This window comes from Equus przewalskii, chromosome X (genome assembly GCF_037783145.1).
Source record: "Equus przewalskii isolate Varuska chromosome X, EquPr2, whole genome shotgun sequence".
Taxonomy (NCBI): Eukaryota; Metazoa; Chordata; class Mammalia; order Perissodactyla; family Equidae; genus Equus; species Equus przewalskii.
In genome coordinates, this window is record NC_091863.1 from 43,350,725 (window position 1) to 43,369,212 (window position 18,488).

Consider the following 18,488-nt stretch of genomic DNA (forward strand, 5'->3'; position numbering starts at 1 on the left):
AGTTCTTGAATTAATATTTTTTTGCTCATAAGTAGTTTCTAACCTGACTCTGTCTTAAGCAAAAATAGTAATAATGATATGGGGGTGCCTCAGAGAAACTAATGATCATGCCTCAGGAATGATCTAGAACCTGGGACTTAAACACAATGAAGACTCCTTATCTCTCATATCTCTCATCTTTTGTTGTAACTTTGTAAATGGGGGGAGGGTCAGTTCCTAGAAAAGGAGGGCTGAGCAGACAATCCAATAGGTGTCTATTATACTAGAAAACCTCTGTTCTTTCCATCCTTCATCCCTTCAAGCCCCTGCTCTCTCCTTTCACTGCTTGTTTTCAAAAGAGTTACCTATGTGCACTGCTTCACCATCTACTTACTCTTTGCCAATCTGTCTTGTTCTACCTCCACTAGTCTTTCAAGATAAATTCCTTTATGGAGTTTGAAGCTTTTTCAGCTTTTGCATCCTAAAAGACTGTTCTCAGACTTCATTCATGTTGACTACTCTTGGGTTCTGTACTTTAGCATTCTAACTCTGCCTGCCATTATCTCCCACCTTCCATTAAGTTCCAAGCCAGATCTGGCTACTACTCACTGTTAAGAACAGATCTTGTTTTCTGCCCTCCCCCTGCTGAAAGAGTGGGCCCTAAAAGCCAGTCAGAAGACGGGTACTAAATCAGAATCAACTGAGAAGCATGCTGAAAATAGATTTTTCAAAAGATTTTGATTCTGTATGTCTGGAATTGGAGCCCTTGCGGTTATTTTGTGAGAGCTCCCTGACAGACTGATTCACAATGAGGTTTCCAAACAAAGTCCTAACTATAGGCACAGTGAGTACCAGAAAGGTACAACTAGTAGTTTAATTTGTGTTGGTGCTTATCTCCCTGACCAAACAGATCTTGAAGACAAGGGATACTCAATTTCACTTTGTCTCTTCACTGCCTTGGGCAACTAAATAAGTTTTACTATTCATAAATTGGAGCCAGGAACTCTTCCTCAAAAAAAGTACAGTAGCTAGAAGTTAAATGGATTGCTACAGAAATGTTGGTGGTTATTATTTTTACTTTTCATATGTGTCCTTTCTCATTCATTAAAAACTACGCACATTATCTTTTCCCCTGAAAGGAAAATTCTCACTTCTGGAGAATTTTAGCATACTTTAGCCGAATTCAATTAATCCATGTTACTTCCTTTCCCATGATGCATCAGTCCTTTCACCCAAGCTGCTTATCCTGGGAAAGGCGGTAAATAGCCTGAAGCAACTCAGTGGATGCAAGGAGGTGGAGTGCAAATCCTAAACACATATCATCATGCCCCGCCATTTGTGTCCCTGTGAGCGCAAGGGCTGACAGGAGTGGTAATCTTGTTCCAAGAACGTATCCCGAGGCCGTAGTGAAGACTACAACTCCCAGGATGCCCCTCCGCCGCGCCCCCCCAACCCCCCAGTTAGAAAGCGTGTACCATAGAGAAGACGAGGCAACATGGCTCCCGGAGGTGGGGGGGAGAGGTTTTACCTCTTTTGAAGTGGTGAAGAGCAGCCGGAGAGGAGAAGAAACAGAAGTGACTAGATCTCGTCATCGCTTTTATCCTCCCAGCTTCTCCAGAGTGCAGTCGGCCTCACCTCCCCTCTCCACAAAAATCCAAGCTGTGGTCTCCTCCCCGCCCAGCCCTTATTCCCTCGCTCGCTCACCCCTCCCCTCGGGAATCGTTTTCCCGCCCCCTCGCCCCCCGCGGAGTGCGCACGCGCCCGCCCCCAGCTTCGCGCCCAGATCGCCGCCTAGCCTGCTCGCGCAGCCGCCGTCTCGTCTGCCCACCGACGAAGCATGGGCGTCCAGGGCTTCCAAGAGTTCCTTGAGAAGCGCTGTCCCGGGGCCGTGGTACCCGTGGACCTCCTCAAACTCGCGCGCACGGTCTCGCGCCAGCAGCAGCAGCACCAGCATCGCCAGCTGCCACCTACGGTAGCTCTAGCGCCTGGGGCTCCACGCGCCGCCAGGGGCTCCGCTCCTCTGCAACCGCCGCTCCCGCCCGCTGCCTTGGGTGCCTACTCCGGGGGCGCGGGGCCGACTCGGCACCATCACCCCGGTCACCACTTCCACCACCACGGCCAGGCGCACCCCGGGCTGCACCCGCCGCCGCCACCCCCTCCGCTGCCCGGGGCCCGGGTGCTGGTGGACGCGGGCTCGGCGCTGCCGCGGCTTTATGGCGGCTACCAGACGGATTGGGTGTGTGGCGGCCAATGGAACGCCATGCTGGGCTACTTGTCAGCGCTGTGCCAGGCTTGTGCCTATCCCGGCGGCGACGGCCTGGAGCTGGTGGTCATGTTCCCCGGGGGCCTGGGCAAGGACCGGCTGGCCGAGTGGGGCCGTCGGTGCCAGGCCGAGCGGCAGACAGCGCAACTGATCGTGGGACACGTGGGCAACAAGGGCACCCCTCCTCCACGGGCCTGGTTCCTGCCACCGGCCTGCCTGAGCCACTGCGTGAGGCTAGCACTCATCCGCTTCCGGGTCAAGGTGAGGGAGGGGCCGGATCTTAAATAATAAGCCCCACACCTATTCCCTCCGAACTAAACACCTAACCACCCACCCACTTACCTGCCTCCCATCTACCCACTCACCGCCCGATCAGCTAACCCACTTGCCTAACTACCCTCGATCATTTTATCCATCTACCTACGCCTTCATACCACCCTTACGGATTTGTTCTCCAACATAACCACGTCTCTACCCATGTCATCCTGATAACTCCCTTTACCTTCGCTTATCCAGTTAGCCTATCCCTAAGTTTTAGCAGAATTTCTTTTGTAGCCACATTTTCTTCCTGCTGTCGTCTGCCTCAAGCTGAAATGCCTTTTTCCACTTTTTTCCAGTTGGCATCTCTCTTCTATGTGTCTCTTTCCAACCTTGCAGCAAACGTGCTTCTACCTCCTCCTGCCTTAGCCTACACAAACAAATCAAAAAACCCACTGATTCAGTCACTGTTCAACATGTATTAACCTACTGAGAGTAAGGGGTTTAAAAGACGTGAGACAGGGTTCCTACCCTTGGAAAATCAAATATATACACATTTATTTAATGGTATAAAATGTGTATGTGATTATGCTTTATGGTGCAGATTATAAGTACAGTGCCTTTTGTGCGTGTGTGTTGGGGGGATATCTGTGGGCTAAAATGGTCAAGGGAGGCTTCCTTGAAGAAGTTGGACCTCACTTGGGTCTTCAAGGATGGGTTGGATTTGAGTGAATTACGGGTTTGGGAAGAGGCTGCTTTAAGTGGGAGAAAGAAAATCGCAGAAGCAAAAAGGAATATCAAGTGTGTAAAGCCCGATGGGCAATTAAGTCCAGTCTCTGTGTGTAGTTGGTCACTCCATATGGGGCCTGGGAAACAGCTTGGCAGAATCCCCAGTTCTTGGCACCACTGCTATTGCTCTGTTGCTTTCCCATACTCTTAGGTTTCAACTCCTACGTGTAGGGAATAGCAAGGCTTGAGAAGTAAAGGACGTGGGCAGGAAGAAGAAAAAGAAAAGTAGTACAGGGTTGGGTAGGACGAAACCTCAAACCTATTTCCCAACCAAGGCTCTTGGGGATGTGCTCACAGTTAGAAGACAGGACAGGGAATTGTGGAAATCATAAACTAAAGAAATGGTGCTGGATGGAGTAATGAGGAGGAAAACGTCAGCTGAGAGACTGAAAGACCAGCATAGAAAAGCTTGCAGTGGTCGTAGAGCTTGTGGCTAGAGTCCAGTCATGCTAGACTCCTTGTGCCCCGTATCAAATCTGTTCTTAGGCTGGGTAGATTATAGCTGTTTTTAATCCAATCATGAGCTAAGTTAAACATAGAAAGTAGGAAAAAAATGTATAACAGACACTTGTTTGCTTGCTTACCTGACTGAACATTTTTCAGTAGATTCTTTATTCACAGCCATTCTTTCCACTTTGTTTTCACTGCTATCACTCAAGCTTTAAGGACTTTTTACTTCATTGTCATTATTAACCTGGTTGCTGGCAACAGTGGCTAACATTGATGGATGCTTACTATGTGCCAGGTGCTAATCTATGTGCTTTAACAACAAAAAATCTCATTTGATCCTCACAATAACCTGTGAAGCAGTATTATCCCTGCTTTCCAAATGAGGAAACTGAGGCACAGGAGGTTTAGAAACTTACTCAAAGTCACCCAGCAATAAATAGCAGAGCTGGGATTCTAGGATTCGTGCCCAGGCAGTCTGGCTCCAAAGCTCATGCTCTTAACAACGGTGCTCTAAAATGAGTCTTTCTAAAGTTCCGGTGTGATTAGATCATTCCCACACTCCGACTAAAATCTTCCCTGGCTCCTGGTTAAGACAAGTCTGGGTCATTCGTTTATATTATCTGTGTCTTGAGTGCTTGCTCTGGGTTAGGTACTATGCTGGTTGCTGAGGATTCAGAGGTAAATGAGGGGATCTCTGCCGTCAAGGAGGTCAGGGTTTTAGTAAAAGAGACAGACTGAAAACAAAGTTGCAGATAATGTGAGTTAATTGCAAATGATGAAAAATGTGGCCCCTATAGGGAGCATGGCTAATTCTAGGTGAGGGTGTGAAAGTTGGGGGAGGCTTCCCAGATTGGTGCTGAGCCTTAAAGAGAGCTGGGATGGATAGTTCTGATAGTGGACATTTGTGTGGAAACCTAAAATGGCTTGCTGTGAGCTCTGAATAGATTTTGATTGGCGGTTGGCAGGACCTCTGAACACCGAGTATGGGTTTGTGGTTTCTAAAATTTTTTATTCATGCACCCCATTAGTCAAAATTTTTGAGAAGCAACCCTAATGTGGCCTCCTGAAATTCTTCATCACACATGGTCTCGTTTTTAAAATCCCAGCCGATCATCAAAAAATAAGATGGATTGGATAGATGGATCAATATGTGATAAAGCAGGGGTAGTAAAACCGGTAGAATCTCGGTGGTTGGTATTCCACGTTAACTGTAAAATTATTTCAACCATATGTTTGAAGTTTTTCATAATAAAATTTTGGGGAAAAAATTTTCAGAAGTCCTCGTCAGTCCTGAGAACCACTGTTTGGGTAATATATCAGTCATTCCCTGTGCTAGATTATAAACAAACTCTTGTCATATTCTCCATAATGTCGTATATATTTTAGGTGCAGGATATTTGTTTTTTCCTGAATGAATAGGTCAGTGATCCCAAGAAAATGGATTGTAGGAATGACTTTTTTAAAGTGTGTAGTGTGGCTTTTAATATATGTGGTGGATTTAAGACTGGCTCCAAAAGTGCATATGTAAAGTATCTGTAGACGTTATCAATGAGTGCAGCTCTTTCTCCTATTTAGTGATTTTTGTCGTTGTTGGAGTGATGGAGAACTTCCTGGTTTATAGCACAGACTTGAAAGATATTGGTTAACAACAGATTGTGGTTTGCCTTTTCAGAGGAGTGGTCCACTATTTTGAAGATAGCACTTTTTCGCTTGGATGATCTGCACGCCTGTTATTTCTTTTGACTGAAATGCTAGTGCTTCAAAACAAAACCCACTACTGTATTTCTCTTCCCCTTAGTTTTGTTCTTCAGAGTAGGCCACAAGATATGCCTTTGTTCCCAATCTCATTTTCATTTGTGATAGAGAAAATAGAGGTGGAGGGATTAAATAAAAGATAAATTACTGATTTTTTCTGTTTAGCTTTAGACAACTTAGGACTTCCTATGAAAAGATTCAGTGTATATTATTGGGATGAATTATGTCATTTGGTTGGATTCATGTGTATGTTCTGCACACCTTTGCAAGTGGTAATCGCCAGTAGCAGAAAAAATTAAACCCACAAACTGTTAGCCTGATCTCTTCCTAAAGGTCTCAGAAGTAGAGCAATCTAAGGCAGTTTTATTATTTTTTTTAATGATTGGCACCTGAGCTAACAACTGTTGCCAATCATCTTTTCTTTTTTTTCCTTCTCCCGAAAGACCCCAGTACATAGTTGTATATTCTAGTTGTGGGTCCTTCTAGTTGTGGCACCTGGGATCCAAGCTGGCGAAACCTTGGGCTGCTGAAGTGGAGCGCGGGAACTTAACCACTCGGCCAAGGGGCCGGCCCCTAAAGCAGCTTTAGAATGTAGTTTGGGAGATGATGTGGGGTGGTTAAGGGGATGAATGCTTTGTTTTAATGGTTAATATATATAAGAAAAAAAGATAATCAACACATCAAACCCACCATTTCAGAGCTATAATTCTTTAGAATGGGGCCAATTAAAGAAAAGTGAATTGATTTAAAGAAAACTATCATAATAGTGCAGTACTTGGATGTGGCAGAAATCATGTTGTTGGTACATGAATGACCAAAGTTTAAGAAGTCTGACCAAGAGCACATGTCGTTTTATGCTTTTGTTCTCTATAATAAAGTATAACAATGGCTGTCATGGCCTCCTGATTATTTACTTATCCTCAGTCGTAGACACATTGAGAAAAGTCAGTGACTCTTCTAGTTTCTCTAGTGGAAGGAAAAATGATCCTAATAGTAATTATTACTATTTCTTGAGCACCAAGTTGTATATAAAGTGTTTTTTAAATATCTCATTTAATCCTCACAAGCTTGCAAGAATGCACAGTATTCGTCCCACTTAACAGTTGAATAACTGAGGTGCAAAGAGGTGAAATGATTTTTCTTTGGTCTGGACACTAGTAAGTGGTGGATAAAAAATCTTGTTCTGGGTCTGTTTTGCTCAAAGTCTCTTTCCACAATTCTACCAACACTGTTTCCTTCTTTTTGTACATTCTTGTGTAAGATTGTATACTTTTATTGGCCAGATAATATGGGTGGATGCATAAAGAAAAGCAATAAGTAGATTTATTGAGCACTTAGTTTATATCATCATTGCTAAATATATAATACTTCCAGAACAAGGCAAATGTGTAAGCTAAGTGCCAAGTGAGTGAGTCATGTAGTGATGTTATAGGAATTCAAAAATAGCAGTCTTTATTTTCTGCATTTTCAGTCTCTCCCTCTCTGGTTTCTTTCACTTACAGCATAAACAATCTTTAAAAAACAAAAACTTCCTGAGGCCAGCCGGGTGGTGCAGCAGTAAAGTTTGCACGTTCCTCTTCGGCGGCCTGGGGTTTGCCAGTTTGAATCCCGGGTGAAGACCTACACACGTCTTGTCAAGCTATGCTGTGGCAGGCATCCCGCATATAAAGTAGAGGAAGATGGGCACGGATGTTAGCTCTGGGCCAATCTTCCTCAGGAAAAAGAGGATTGGCGGCAGATGTTAGCTCAGGGCTAATCTTCCTCAAAACAAACAAACAAACAAAAACTTCCCCTTTACTTTGTAATTCCCTTAAGCTATTATCCTTATCCCCATTCCTCTCTTTTATCTATTCTTGAAAAAACAAGATTGTATTGATTCCCATTCCCTAGCCTATTGCCACTTGATACCTGATGTCACCATTTTGAAGCTGCCACATCCATTTCTGTTCTTACCCTTTCTTGGTCTTCTTTGAGATAATTGACACTATTGAACCATCCTTTCTTTGAATTTCCTTCCTTGGATTCCATAATGCTGCTCTCTGATTCTCCTTATAAATCTCTAGTTTTTTCTCCTTCTGTCCTAAGTTATTCCTCCTCTGCCTGCTTCCTTAAGCATTGGTGCTCTCAAGACTTCTGTCCTAGTCATATTTTTCTACATTAATTTCCTGAGCAATCTCATCCGTTATTATGGCTTTAAATATTAACTATATTCTGATGATTCCTGTAGCTCTTTCTCTACCCCCGGCCTCTCTCATGAGCTTTCGACACATCTTTTCAGCTCTCTACTACTCGATGTCTTGTCTGTCGCTTAAACTAAAAAATATCCAGGATAGAACTAATTATTTTTCCTCCAAACTTGTTCTACTTCTGATGTTCTCTTTTTCTGCGAATTTTGTCTTTCATCCATTTCAAGCCAGAAACTGTGGAGTCTTCAGTTCTTCACTCTCCTGTCCCTTCCCATATCCACTGGATCACCAAATCCTGTCACTCTACCTCAAAAATGTCTCCTGAGTGCAGCCACTTCTACCCCCATTGGCTTAGTTCAGGCCACCATCATTTCTTATCTGAACCATGAAAATAGCCTCAACTTGTTCCTTTACCACTCTCTGAACTATAGTCCGTCTTCCACATTGCTGTCAGAGATACCATCTTGAAAACCAAAGCTGACTTTGTTATGTGTCCGAAGATCCCCACTGCCTACTTTTTGCCTGCCCTACTGAGTCCAGACTTCTCCTCATGTGGACAGTGCCTTTCACAATCTGATCCCAAACTCTCTAGCCTTACTTCTTGCTTGCCTCTGCCACCCTTGTTCCAACCCTTGCAATGGCCAAACCATTCTGAACTTTTTTAGTTTTCTAGACATACCATATCCTCTCACATAGTGCTTTTTTTCTGTTACTCTCACCTTATTGTAGCAAATTCCTACTTACTCTTGCTCAAAAGTTATGACTATGAAGTCTTTCCCAGCCAAGGTGAAGAACACCTTCTCTTGTGCTACCAGAGTGCTCTTTTCTTACCTCTCATACTTTTTCTCTCTCATAATATTTTCATATCATATTATAATTTTTCCCCATGCTGTACATTATATCCCCAGAACTTATCTTATAACTGGAAGTTTATATATAATTCTCTTTTAATTGAGTTCCAAGAGGGCACAAGTTTGCTCTAGGGCTTGACACATTATATACAATAATGGTTGTTGAAAAAGAGAGAGATTGGTTGAGTGATTGACTGACTGTAGAGGGCTTTAAAGGTCAGATAAGGAAGAACTTAGAACCAGTTGTTTATAATGTTGTATAAATTCCATGTAAATCAACTCAGATTCCTAGTGGAATGGCCAAACTCCTGTTAAGTAAAAGTAAGTTTTGTAGCAGCTTAGCAGTGCACTTATATAATAAATTTCCCCTTGGTGGTGGTAATAATAGCTACCACATGGGCTGGGTACCTTCCATAGATTCATTACATCATTTAATCCTCACAACCACCCTTCAGGATATGTATTAATCTCCACTTTTTATAGCTAAAATAAAAACAGGTTCAACGTAGTCACTGGCCCAAGGTTGCACTGGTAGAACATGGTTGGGCCAAGATATGAACCTAAGTATATTTGACACCAAAAATCCTTCATGTTTAATGTATCTCAAAACAGTATAGTTGCATTTTTTTATAGTTGCATTTTAATAACTTTTTCCAGATCACTTTTTTCTTGTATTTAGTTTGTGTAGAATAATGGCTAAGACCACAGACCTTGGAGCCAGACTGCCTGGGTTTAAATCCTCTCCTACCTATTACTTATATAAACTTGGGTAAGCTAACCTCTCTGTGCCTGAATTTCCTCATCTGGAAGATAAGGATAGTAATATTACCTACATCATAGACTTTGTTGTAAGTGTTAAGTGATTTAATATAAGTAAAGTGTTTAGAACATTATGTGGCACAAAGTAAATGCCATATAATGCCAGCTGCTATTACTTTGACTAGAATATCTTGTGTACCAAGTAGGTTTGACATTGATCATTTCACTCTCATGCTTTAAGCTTAGCATGGCATGACATGCAGGGTCCTTCATGATCTGCTTACCATTCCCTGGCCTCATTTCACCCTATTTTACTTATCAGGACAGTGAATGGTTTTCAGTTCAATTAATATTTTTTTGATGCCTATTCTGTGCTACCAGAATCCTGTGCTAACTACTATGAACATGGAATTCATTCATTCAACAAATATTTATTAGGCTCCTACTGTGCACCAGGCACAGTTTGAGCTTGTGAGGATACAGCAGTGAACAAAACAGATTTCTGACCTCATAAAGTTTATGTTCTAGTGGTGAGGACAGATAATAAACAAGATAAAAAGACAAAATATCTAGTATTTTTGGTGGGATAGTAAGTGCTGTGGAGAAAAATGAAGTAGGGAAATGAGATGAGGGAGTGTTGAGGTCAGGGGGGTACTCTACCCCTCTAGGAGCTCATAGTCTAGTAAGGGAGACAAGTAAGAAAATATTAACAGTATGAGTCCCAGGGATCATTTCTCTGGCCCTGGTCATAGGCCCAAGGACCTAGTCATTGGAGATGGCAGAACCAGGATTTGCATACCAGGCACCAAAACCCTTGCCCTTTCGTCTATACCACATAGGTAATTATGAAGAGTATAGCATGGATGGCAAGCTGGCACCCCATAGGCCCACACATTTTTTTTAAGAATTTCATTGATTTTTACTGGTTAGTAGTGTTCATCAGAATCTGAAGTCAGATAATGAATTTGGACTGAACATTAAAGCATCATCCAGTTGAATGATGCTTTCTATCATTTCTATCATTAAACTCGTATTATATGAACACATTTATTTTTTAACAAATATGAATTTGTCACCAACATTTTAAAAATTGTGAAATATTATAAAACAGTCTGACTTTGCAGCCACTCTTGAAATATCAGATCCTCTGGCAACACTGGTTGCCCCCTTTTGCTGAGTCACATGGTCTTCATTTATTGGAGTCTCTACCACTCCATAGTGTCTCCCTGACACAGTGACCAAGTGCCACTTGCCTTACATGATAGCCATCTTCTAAAATGGCTCCCAATGATTCCCACCTCCTTCTGTTCACACTGTAAATAAGAGATTAAATAAATCTCCCCTCACCCCCTGTGTGTGGGCTGGACCTAGTGACTTGCTTCTAATGAACAGACTACAACATAAGTGATGAGATGTCACTTCCAAGATTAGGTTATAAAAAACTGCGACTTCCATCTTGTTTGCGCTCTCTCTCTCTGGCTCTTCTTGCTTGATCGCTCTGATAAAGCAAGCTGCCATGTTGTGAGCTGCCCTATGGAGACGCCCACATGAAAAGGAACCTGAGGGTGACCTCTGACCAACAGCCAGTGAGGAACTGAGACCCTCAGTCCAACACTGAGGAACTGAATCCTGCCAACAGCCATGTGAGTGAGCTTGGAAGCGGATCCTGCCCCAGTCGAGCCTTGAGATGACTACAGCCCCGGCTGACACCTTGATTGCAGCCTGTGAGAGACCCTGAGCCAGAGGACCCAGTTAAGCCACACGCACAGATACTATGAGATAATAAATGTTTTTTTAAGCTGCTAAATTTTGGGGGTAATTTGTTACACAGAAACAGATAACTAAAACACCATTGATTGTTGTGCTTGTACTTTTTGATAGTAGTTTTGCTGAATATGAAATATTTATTGTACCTATATCTATGAAAAGTGAAAAAAAATATCTATACAAGAAGGTCACATATTGAAAGGGAAATCAGAGTCTATTTCTTGGTGGAAGTGATGAGTATTCCTCTATATCTAAATAAAATGTATCTTCTGAAAGACTACAATTTAAGACATTGTTTTAAAATAAACGGTTGTAAGAAATATGACCAGTATACAAAAATGATGAGTGCTGAAACAAAAACTTTAAAAAGGGCTTGGAATTTCAATAGACTGTGTTTTGAATACAGACAGAATAAGTGATACTTCCATGAAATGCAATTATGTATTAAATGGAAAAATGTCAGAACTTGAAAGCCTTTTGTAGGTACTACAGACGGTCCCAAGTCACCGTGGTTTGACGTATGATTTTTTGACTTTATGATGGTGTGAAAGCAATACACATTCAGTAGAAACCGTACTTCGAATTTTGAATTTTGATCTTTTCCTGGCTAGCAGTATGCAATACAATCCTCTCTTGTGATGTTGGGCAGCAGCAGTGAGCTGCAGCTCCCGGTCAGCCCGCGATCACGAGGGTAAACAACTGATAGGCTTACAACAACTCTAACCATACAACCATCCTGTCTTTCACTTTCGGTATTCAATAAATTATGTGAGATCTTCAACACTTTGTTATAAAATAGGTTTTGTGCTAGATGATTTTGCCCAACTGTAGGCTAATGTAAGTGTTCTGAGCATGTTTAAGGTAGGCTATGCTAAACTATGATGTTCAGTCAATTAGATGTATTAAATGCATTTTCAACTTATGATATTTTCAACTTAATGATGGGTTTTTGGGACATAACCGATAGTCAAGGAAGATCTGTAACTTAAGAAAAGAGTGTTAAGTGCAGCAGGCATTACATCATAAGCATTTGCAAAGGTAGGAAATACTATTGCTCAGGGTGTTAAAGATTGGTGGCTGAACATTTTTAGGACAAATTGGGTCAAAAAGTTAAATTACTTGTGAAGTTTTAGACTGCAGCTGGTTACAACAGATATAGACACTATCCATATAACTGTACACTGAGCTATGTGTCTAGCCAGTAGTTCTCCAAGTATGGTCCCTGACCAACATTGTACTACCTGGAAACTTGTTAGAAATGCAAATTTTCAGGCCCTAGCCTGAGATCTACTGAATCAGGAACTGGAGCTGGGACTTGTCAGTCTGTTTTAACAAGCCCTCCAGCTGATTCTATTACACCCTAAAGTTTGAGAACCACTGCACCTGGATATAATTCGTGTGTTAAGAGTTTTGATGCAGTTTCACTCTTTTGGGCTTGGAGCCTGTGACAGGTACATCCAGAAATACCTAGATTTTTTGTGTTGAGGAAAGTCTTGAAATTTTTCCTATAGACTGGTCAAAATTGGTGACTATTACTACAGATGGTGCGTCTGCAATAGTGTTCCTGTTGGACTTAGGAAACTTCAATTTGAAGCAGAAACACTTTACAGGACTTAAAGCTGTTCATTGTATCACTCTTAGGATTCACTTTTTGTGCAAAAGTTCAAAATGAATCATGTCAGGAGCTGGTAATTAACATTGTGGTTTGCGCCAAACAGTTGAATACTTTGCTTGGTGAATTAGATGTATGTTATGGAAGTCTGCCCTATTGTATGGAAAATTGATTGTCCTAGTTGGGGCATGGTACTGAAGATACTGAAAAAAATGGCTGATTTGGCATCCAAAAGGCATTCAGTGCACCAGCAAAGTGAAATAAAATATTTGACCTGTTTGGTTGATATTACAACTCATCTAGACACTTTGAATAAAAGCAGAGTTGTTCAGAAATACCTTCACAAATGTATGGTTGTATTTGCTTGTTCCTAGCAAAATTAAGCCTCTGGGAAACTCATTTGGCAGGTGATAAACTGGCTGGCTTTGCTTTGCTGAAATTGGTTTCCAAGAAATGAAAGTGATGCCTGAATTACATTCCCAAAATTGTGGAGTTGTCTATCGAATTCCAGAAAAGGTTCTCTGACATTATATTTTATGAAAATGAACTAATATTGTTGAGTTAGCCTTTCTCAACTAATGTTCATGGTGTGAAAGAAGAGCTACAATGGTGATATTGAATTACTCTGCTGTGGTACTGAAAATGAAGCACGATGTCATTGAAATACGAGAATTCTACAAATATCTTGGAAATAATTACCCTAAATATAAAAAACACTGCAAAATATCTATCTGTTTGGAAATGCCTACATTTCTAAACAGCTGTTTTCCATTATCAAATAAGGTAAAATTAATCATTTCCAGTAAAAGGATTCAAGGCTAAATTCTTTGCTGCACGTTGTAACACAAAATATAAGACCTAACATTGACCTCTTGGTGCATAAGAAAGGCATCAGACCTCTTGCTCCAAGTTAAAGGAGAATAAATCACACACACACACAAATGTAATGATTAAATTTTTCTGGTTTTTAACTTATTTTTAAATTGAATTTGAAATGTAAACTCCAATATTTTGCGTGTTTATATCATTAACACCAACAGCATAGTTTAGTGAAAAAAATTACATTTCTGGAAGTTGATTTTCTTAGCCCCCTTCGTTTATGTTAGCTGCCCAATCCCTGGTTCTAGGACTCTCAAAAATTTCTCGCCTCCATTGCCCTTTCTGCAGTTCCTGTCTTCCCGAGGTAACCCGAAAGCTCTCTTTGGCTCTTGTTCTCTCTTATTCCTAAGGATGCCTCTCATCAGACCTTCTCATTTTCCGATGGCGAAGATTTGCTTTGGGCAGAACCAGTGCCTATTCTGCCATCTACTTCTCTCAAATGATTTCTGAGCACCTGCGGAGAGCAGTGCGTGCCATAGGCTTCCTCTCTGCAGAATAAACGGACTGTGATTTATTTCGTAACCACTTTTTTAGAGCCTGTGTGCCAGGTATTTTATAAAAATAATTTTTAAGTTTTATACTCAGGTAGGACTTAGCAAAATCTCCATTTTATAAATGAAGAAGTTGAGTGACTTGCCCCATCTTGAATTTGAGTATAGGCCCACCGGATGCTGAAGTTCTGCTGTATCCCCTGACTACAAAAGTTATTCTCAAAGTAGAGGCTCCAGTCCTCAAATGAGCCACAACAGATTTTTCCTTTCATTCTTACATGTGACAAGGTGTTTCACCTACATAAATGGGCTGGGCTCCTGGGAGCCTAAGAGCAATTAAGGGTACTAAAATTGGGTATTCACAGTAAAATTAGCACCTCAGCAGCTTTTACTGAATGCTGGTTCAATATTCTACTACCTCCAGCTTGACTGCGGTGTCTAATGGCAAAGACTCTATCATACATGTGTATGTAGAGACTTGAAATTCCTACAGTTGGGAGGGAAGGCCACTTTGTCAATATTGCCTTTAATTGGCTGTGGTTTTCAATTGCTGCCCAGTGCCTATCATGAAATACTGATCACTGGAATGTCAGCTCCTTGAGGACAGGAATTTTGGGTTCTTGTTCACTGCTGTATCCCCACACCTAGATTAGTGCCTGGCATATTGGTTGAAATATTGAAAGTCAAGATGGTTCATTTGTTCCCTTCTCTGTGTGTGTTCTGGTCACTGGATATCCAGCAGTGAATAAAACAGACCAAGAAATCCTGGCCTTCTTGGAGTTTGCCTTCTAGTGATAAATACCTCTAGTTGTTTTTAATACCAGATTTTCTTCAATAAAATATTCCTGAAAGAGCCAAAGTATAAAAATAGATAAAAGGGAGAATATGAGCTCAGATTGAAAAGAAAGTAGGAGCACCTGTCCTGTCTGGTTATCTGGTCCAATTCTGCCTCTACCCAAATCCTGGTTTGGGAAGCACAATTTGAAAGCCATTGCTTTAGACTACTTGTGAGTGGAAATGAGACATTAAAACTCAGAGAGCTCTTTTTCCCTGAGTTCCATAAAAGGTATTGCTTCCTCTAGAAAGCATTAGCCCACTGAGTGGTTAGGTGCCTTTCCTGTGTTCCAATGGCCCCCTGTGCTTATAAATTCTCACATGTATTTTAAGTGTCTCATTCTGTGCTGTCTGCATCCTGGCACTTAGTAGGCCCTCAATTCACGTTCATTGGACTGAACAGTGAGCCAACAATTAAAAGCTATAGACCGTTGTTCAGAATCTCAACTCTTACTTTCTTTAAACCTCAAATGTGCTTCTTTTCTGATTAGTTGTTAAGTATGTTGTCATTTAATCTCGCCTAAATCATTTTAGTCTCCTGGGAAATTGCAAGGTTAAAAACTAAACTAGACCGGGGCTGACCCAGTGGCATAGTGGTTAAGTTTGCACGGTGCGCTTCGGTGGACCAGGTTTTCACCTCTTCGGATCCTGGGCTCAGACCTAGCACTGCTCATCAAGCCATGCTGAGGTGGCATCCCACATAGCAGCGCCAGGACCTCCAAATGGAATATACAACTATGTACTGGGGGGCTTTGGGGAAAAGAAGAAGAAGAAGAAAAAAAAAGATTGGCAACAGATTCAGGTGCCAATCTTAAAAAAAAAAAACCTAAACTGGACCAGCTTGGGCCAGGAATTGGAAATCATTTTGCTTACAGGTGGTAGCGGTCATCATAAATGTAGAAATGGAGCTAAGGTGATCAGCTATTCTGAGGGGCATTGTGGGTGGAAGGCATTTTCCTTGCCTTAGTCAGGATTTAATTGCCTTCAGTCACTCTAGATTGTGTTTTTCTAGGAACAAATTGCCTTGTTGTGTGATCTGACTAGAGAGTACTGTTTTTTTAAACTTGCCTCATTATGACAATCACCTGGGATTCTTGGAAGCACCCTAAATGTCCACTGTTGGGTGAGTGGATAAAGAAAATGTGGTGTATGTGAACAATGGAATATTATTCAGTCTTAAAAAAAAGAAGGAAATCCTGCTATTTGGGACAACGTGGGTGAAACTGGAGGACATTATGCTAAGTGAAATAAGCCAGGCACAAAAGGACAAATACCTCATGATACCACTTGTATGAGGAATCTAAAATTGTCAAACTCACGGAAGCAGAGGGGCTGGTGAGAGCGGAAAATGGGGAGGTGTTAGTCAAAGGGTACAAAGTTTTGGTTATACAAGATGAATAAGTCTTAGAGATCTACTGCACAGCATAGTGCCTATAGTTAACAATACTGTATTATATACTTAAAAATTTCCTAAGAGAATATGTTAAGTGTTCTTATGACAAGAAATAATAATAAAGAGGGCAAGATCTTATGTTACGTGTTCTTATCACAAGAAATAATAATAAAGAGGGCAGGAGGAAACTTTTGGAGGTGATGGATATGTTTATGGCATAGCCTATGGTGATGATACTTATCTCTAAACTCATCAAGTTGTATACGTTAATTACATATAGCTTTTCAAATGTCAATCATACCTCAATAATGTGTTTTAAAAAAGTAGATTCCCAGCCTAGGCCTAGACCTACTGAATCAGACTCTTCAGGGGAGAGGCCTGGAATAGCAATTACCTCCAGGGAATGGGGAGTAAAAGGACTGTTACTTTTCACTGTACACCCTTCTCAATTGTTTGATTTTTTTTTCTTACCCAGAGTATGTTATGCTTTTATTCAGTTGTAATTTATCTTTTGAATAAGTATTGCAATTCATGGTATAAAAATTCAAAAGGTTCAAAAGGATATATGGTAAAAAAAGGAAAAAAATTCTTTCCACCCCTGTCCTTAGCCACTAGGTTCTCCTCCCTGTAGGTGACCACTAGTATCAGTCTGTTGTGTATTCTTCCAGAGATACGATGCATATAAAAGCAAATATATATAACTATACATGTAAACACATTATTTATATACATATTATACACACACAAAAATGCACCTTTTTAAAAACAAATGGTAGTATACTATGCATAATGTTCTGTACTTTGTTTTTATCATTTAATACATCATGCTGATTTTTCCTCATGAGTACATAGAGTTTTGTCCTCATTTCTTATGGTTCCACCCTATTCCATTGTATGCAGATGTAATAATTTATATTACCAGTCCCTTATTGATGGGCAATTAATTAGGTTGTTTCCAATTTTCAGCTATTACAAATAATGCTGCAGTGAATATTTTGTGTAATTGCAATGCCATTGCTTACACTTAAGCACTTGCAGTGTCGCTCCAATTGCTTTACATATCTAAAAGATAAATCTCTAGAAGGAAAATTGCTGCGTCAAAAGGTATGTACATTTATAATTTTGAAAGATCTTGCTAAATTACTCTCCCTAGAGATTGTACTATTTACACCCCTACCTTCAATATTTGCCGGTGCCTGTTTCCCACACCAATACAATATTTGCTAATCTTATAGGTGAAATATCATGTTTCAGTGTTGTTTTAATTTTCTCTTTTCTTATCACAAATGAGTTTGATCATTTTTTTATATGCTTAAGATCCATTTATGCTTTCTTTTTTTGTGAAATGTTCTCTTGGGTTGTTAGATTTTCTTTTGCTTCTCTGTTAGAGAAATTAGCCTTCTGCACTATAAGTTGCAATTTTTTTTGCAGTTTGTCATTTGTCTTTCAGTTTACTTACGTTTGCTTTTCCCAAGCAGAAATGTTTGATTTTCATGTAGTCAAAAGGATTGATCTTTCTCTTTACTGTTACTGGAGTTTTTCTTAAACTTTTCCCACTCTCAGACTATAAAAATAATTCCCCCAGGGTGTCTTCTGTCATTTTTATGATTATCCCAATTAAAGTGTGAGGTATGGATCGATCTTATTTTTCTCAAGTAAATGTCTAGTTATCCCAACACCATTTGATGAATAATCTATATTACTTTAATATAGATTATGGTATATAATCTATTTGTATTATAGGTATGGTTCTTTTCAACAAATAAATGGCATTTAAATAAAGGGAAGGGCAACTGCTATAAATTTAGATACTTGGGAGCTATATCAACCAAATGCAGCGTATGGACTCTATTTGGATCCTGATTTGAACAAAGTAAATATCAAAAGACATTTTTGAGGTGATAGTGGAAAATAGAATAGGGACTGGATATTAGGAAACTTGTTAATTTTGTTGGGTGAAATAGTAGTATTGTACTTGTTATTTTTAAAGTCTTTATCTGTTACAGATAAATAATAAAGTATTTATAGGTGATTTGATATGTGGAATTTGCTTTAAAGTATGCCAGAAATGACCTACAATCATATGAAAAGATGATCAACATCACTAATTGTCAGAGAAATGCCACCCAAAACCGCAATGAGATACCACCTCACATCCATTAGGATGGCTACTATAAAAAAGAGAAAGAAAAAAAAATAAGTGTTGGTGAGGTTATAGAGAA

The 18,488-nt window shown here is 40.5% G+C and overlaps 1 protein-coding gene and 1 long non-coding RNA gene across 3 annotated transcripts in view; one reads left to right on the top strand and one right to left on the bottom strand.

Moving 5' to 3' along the window:
* Positions 1-1,700, bottom strand: part of LOC139081121 (uncharacterized) — a 35,851-nt gene extending 34,151 nt beyond the window's left edge. The window contains exon 1 of the long non-coding RNA XR_011536111.1: positions 1,508-1,700. This is a non-coding gene — a long non-coding RNA (uncharacterized lncRNA). The remainder of the gene's footprint in view (positions 1-1,507) is intronic.
* Positions 1,449-18,488, top strand: part of FAM120C (family with sequence similarity 120 member C) — a 99,734-nt gene continuing 82,694 nt past the window's right edge. Inside the window, exons 1-2 of one of the 2 annotated variants that reach the window (XM_070605485.1) lie at positions 1,461-2,503; positions 10,798-11,340. In XM_070605485.1, coding sequence (XP_070461586.1) covers positions 1,817-2,503; positions 10,798-10,815 — 705 coding nt within the window. In that variant the 5' untranslated portion in view covers positions 1,461-1,816 and the 3' untranslated portion in view covers positions 10,816-11,340. Of the gene's footprint in view, positions 2,504-10,797; positions 11,341-18,488 lie in introns of those variants that run through there. The other variant, XM_070605484.1, reaches the window with a different exon arrangement.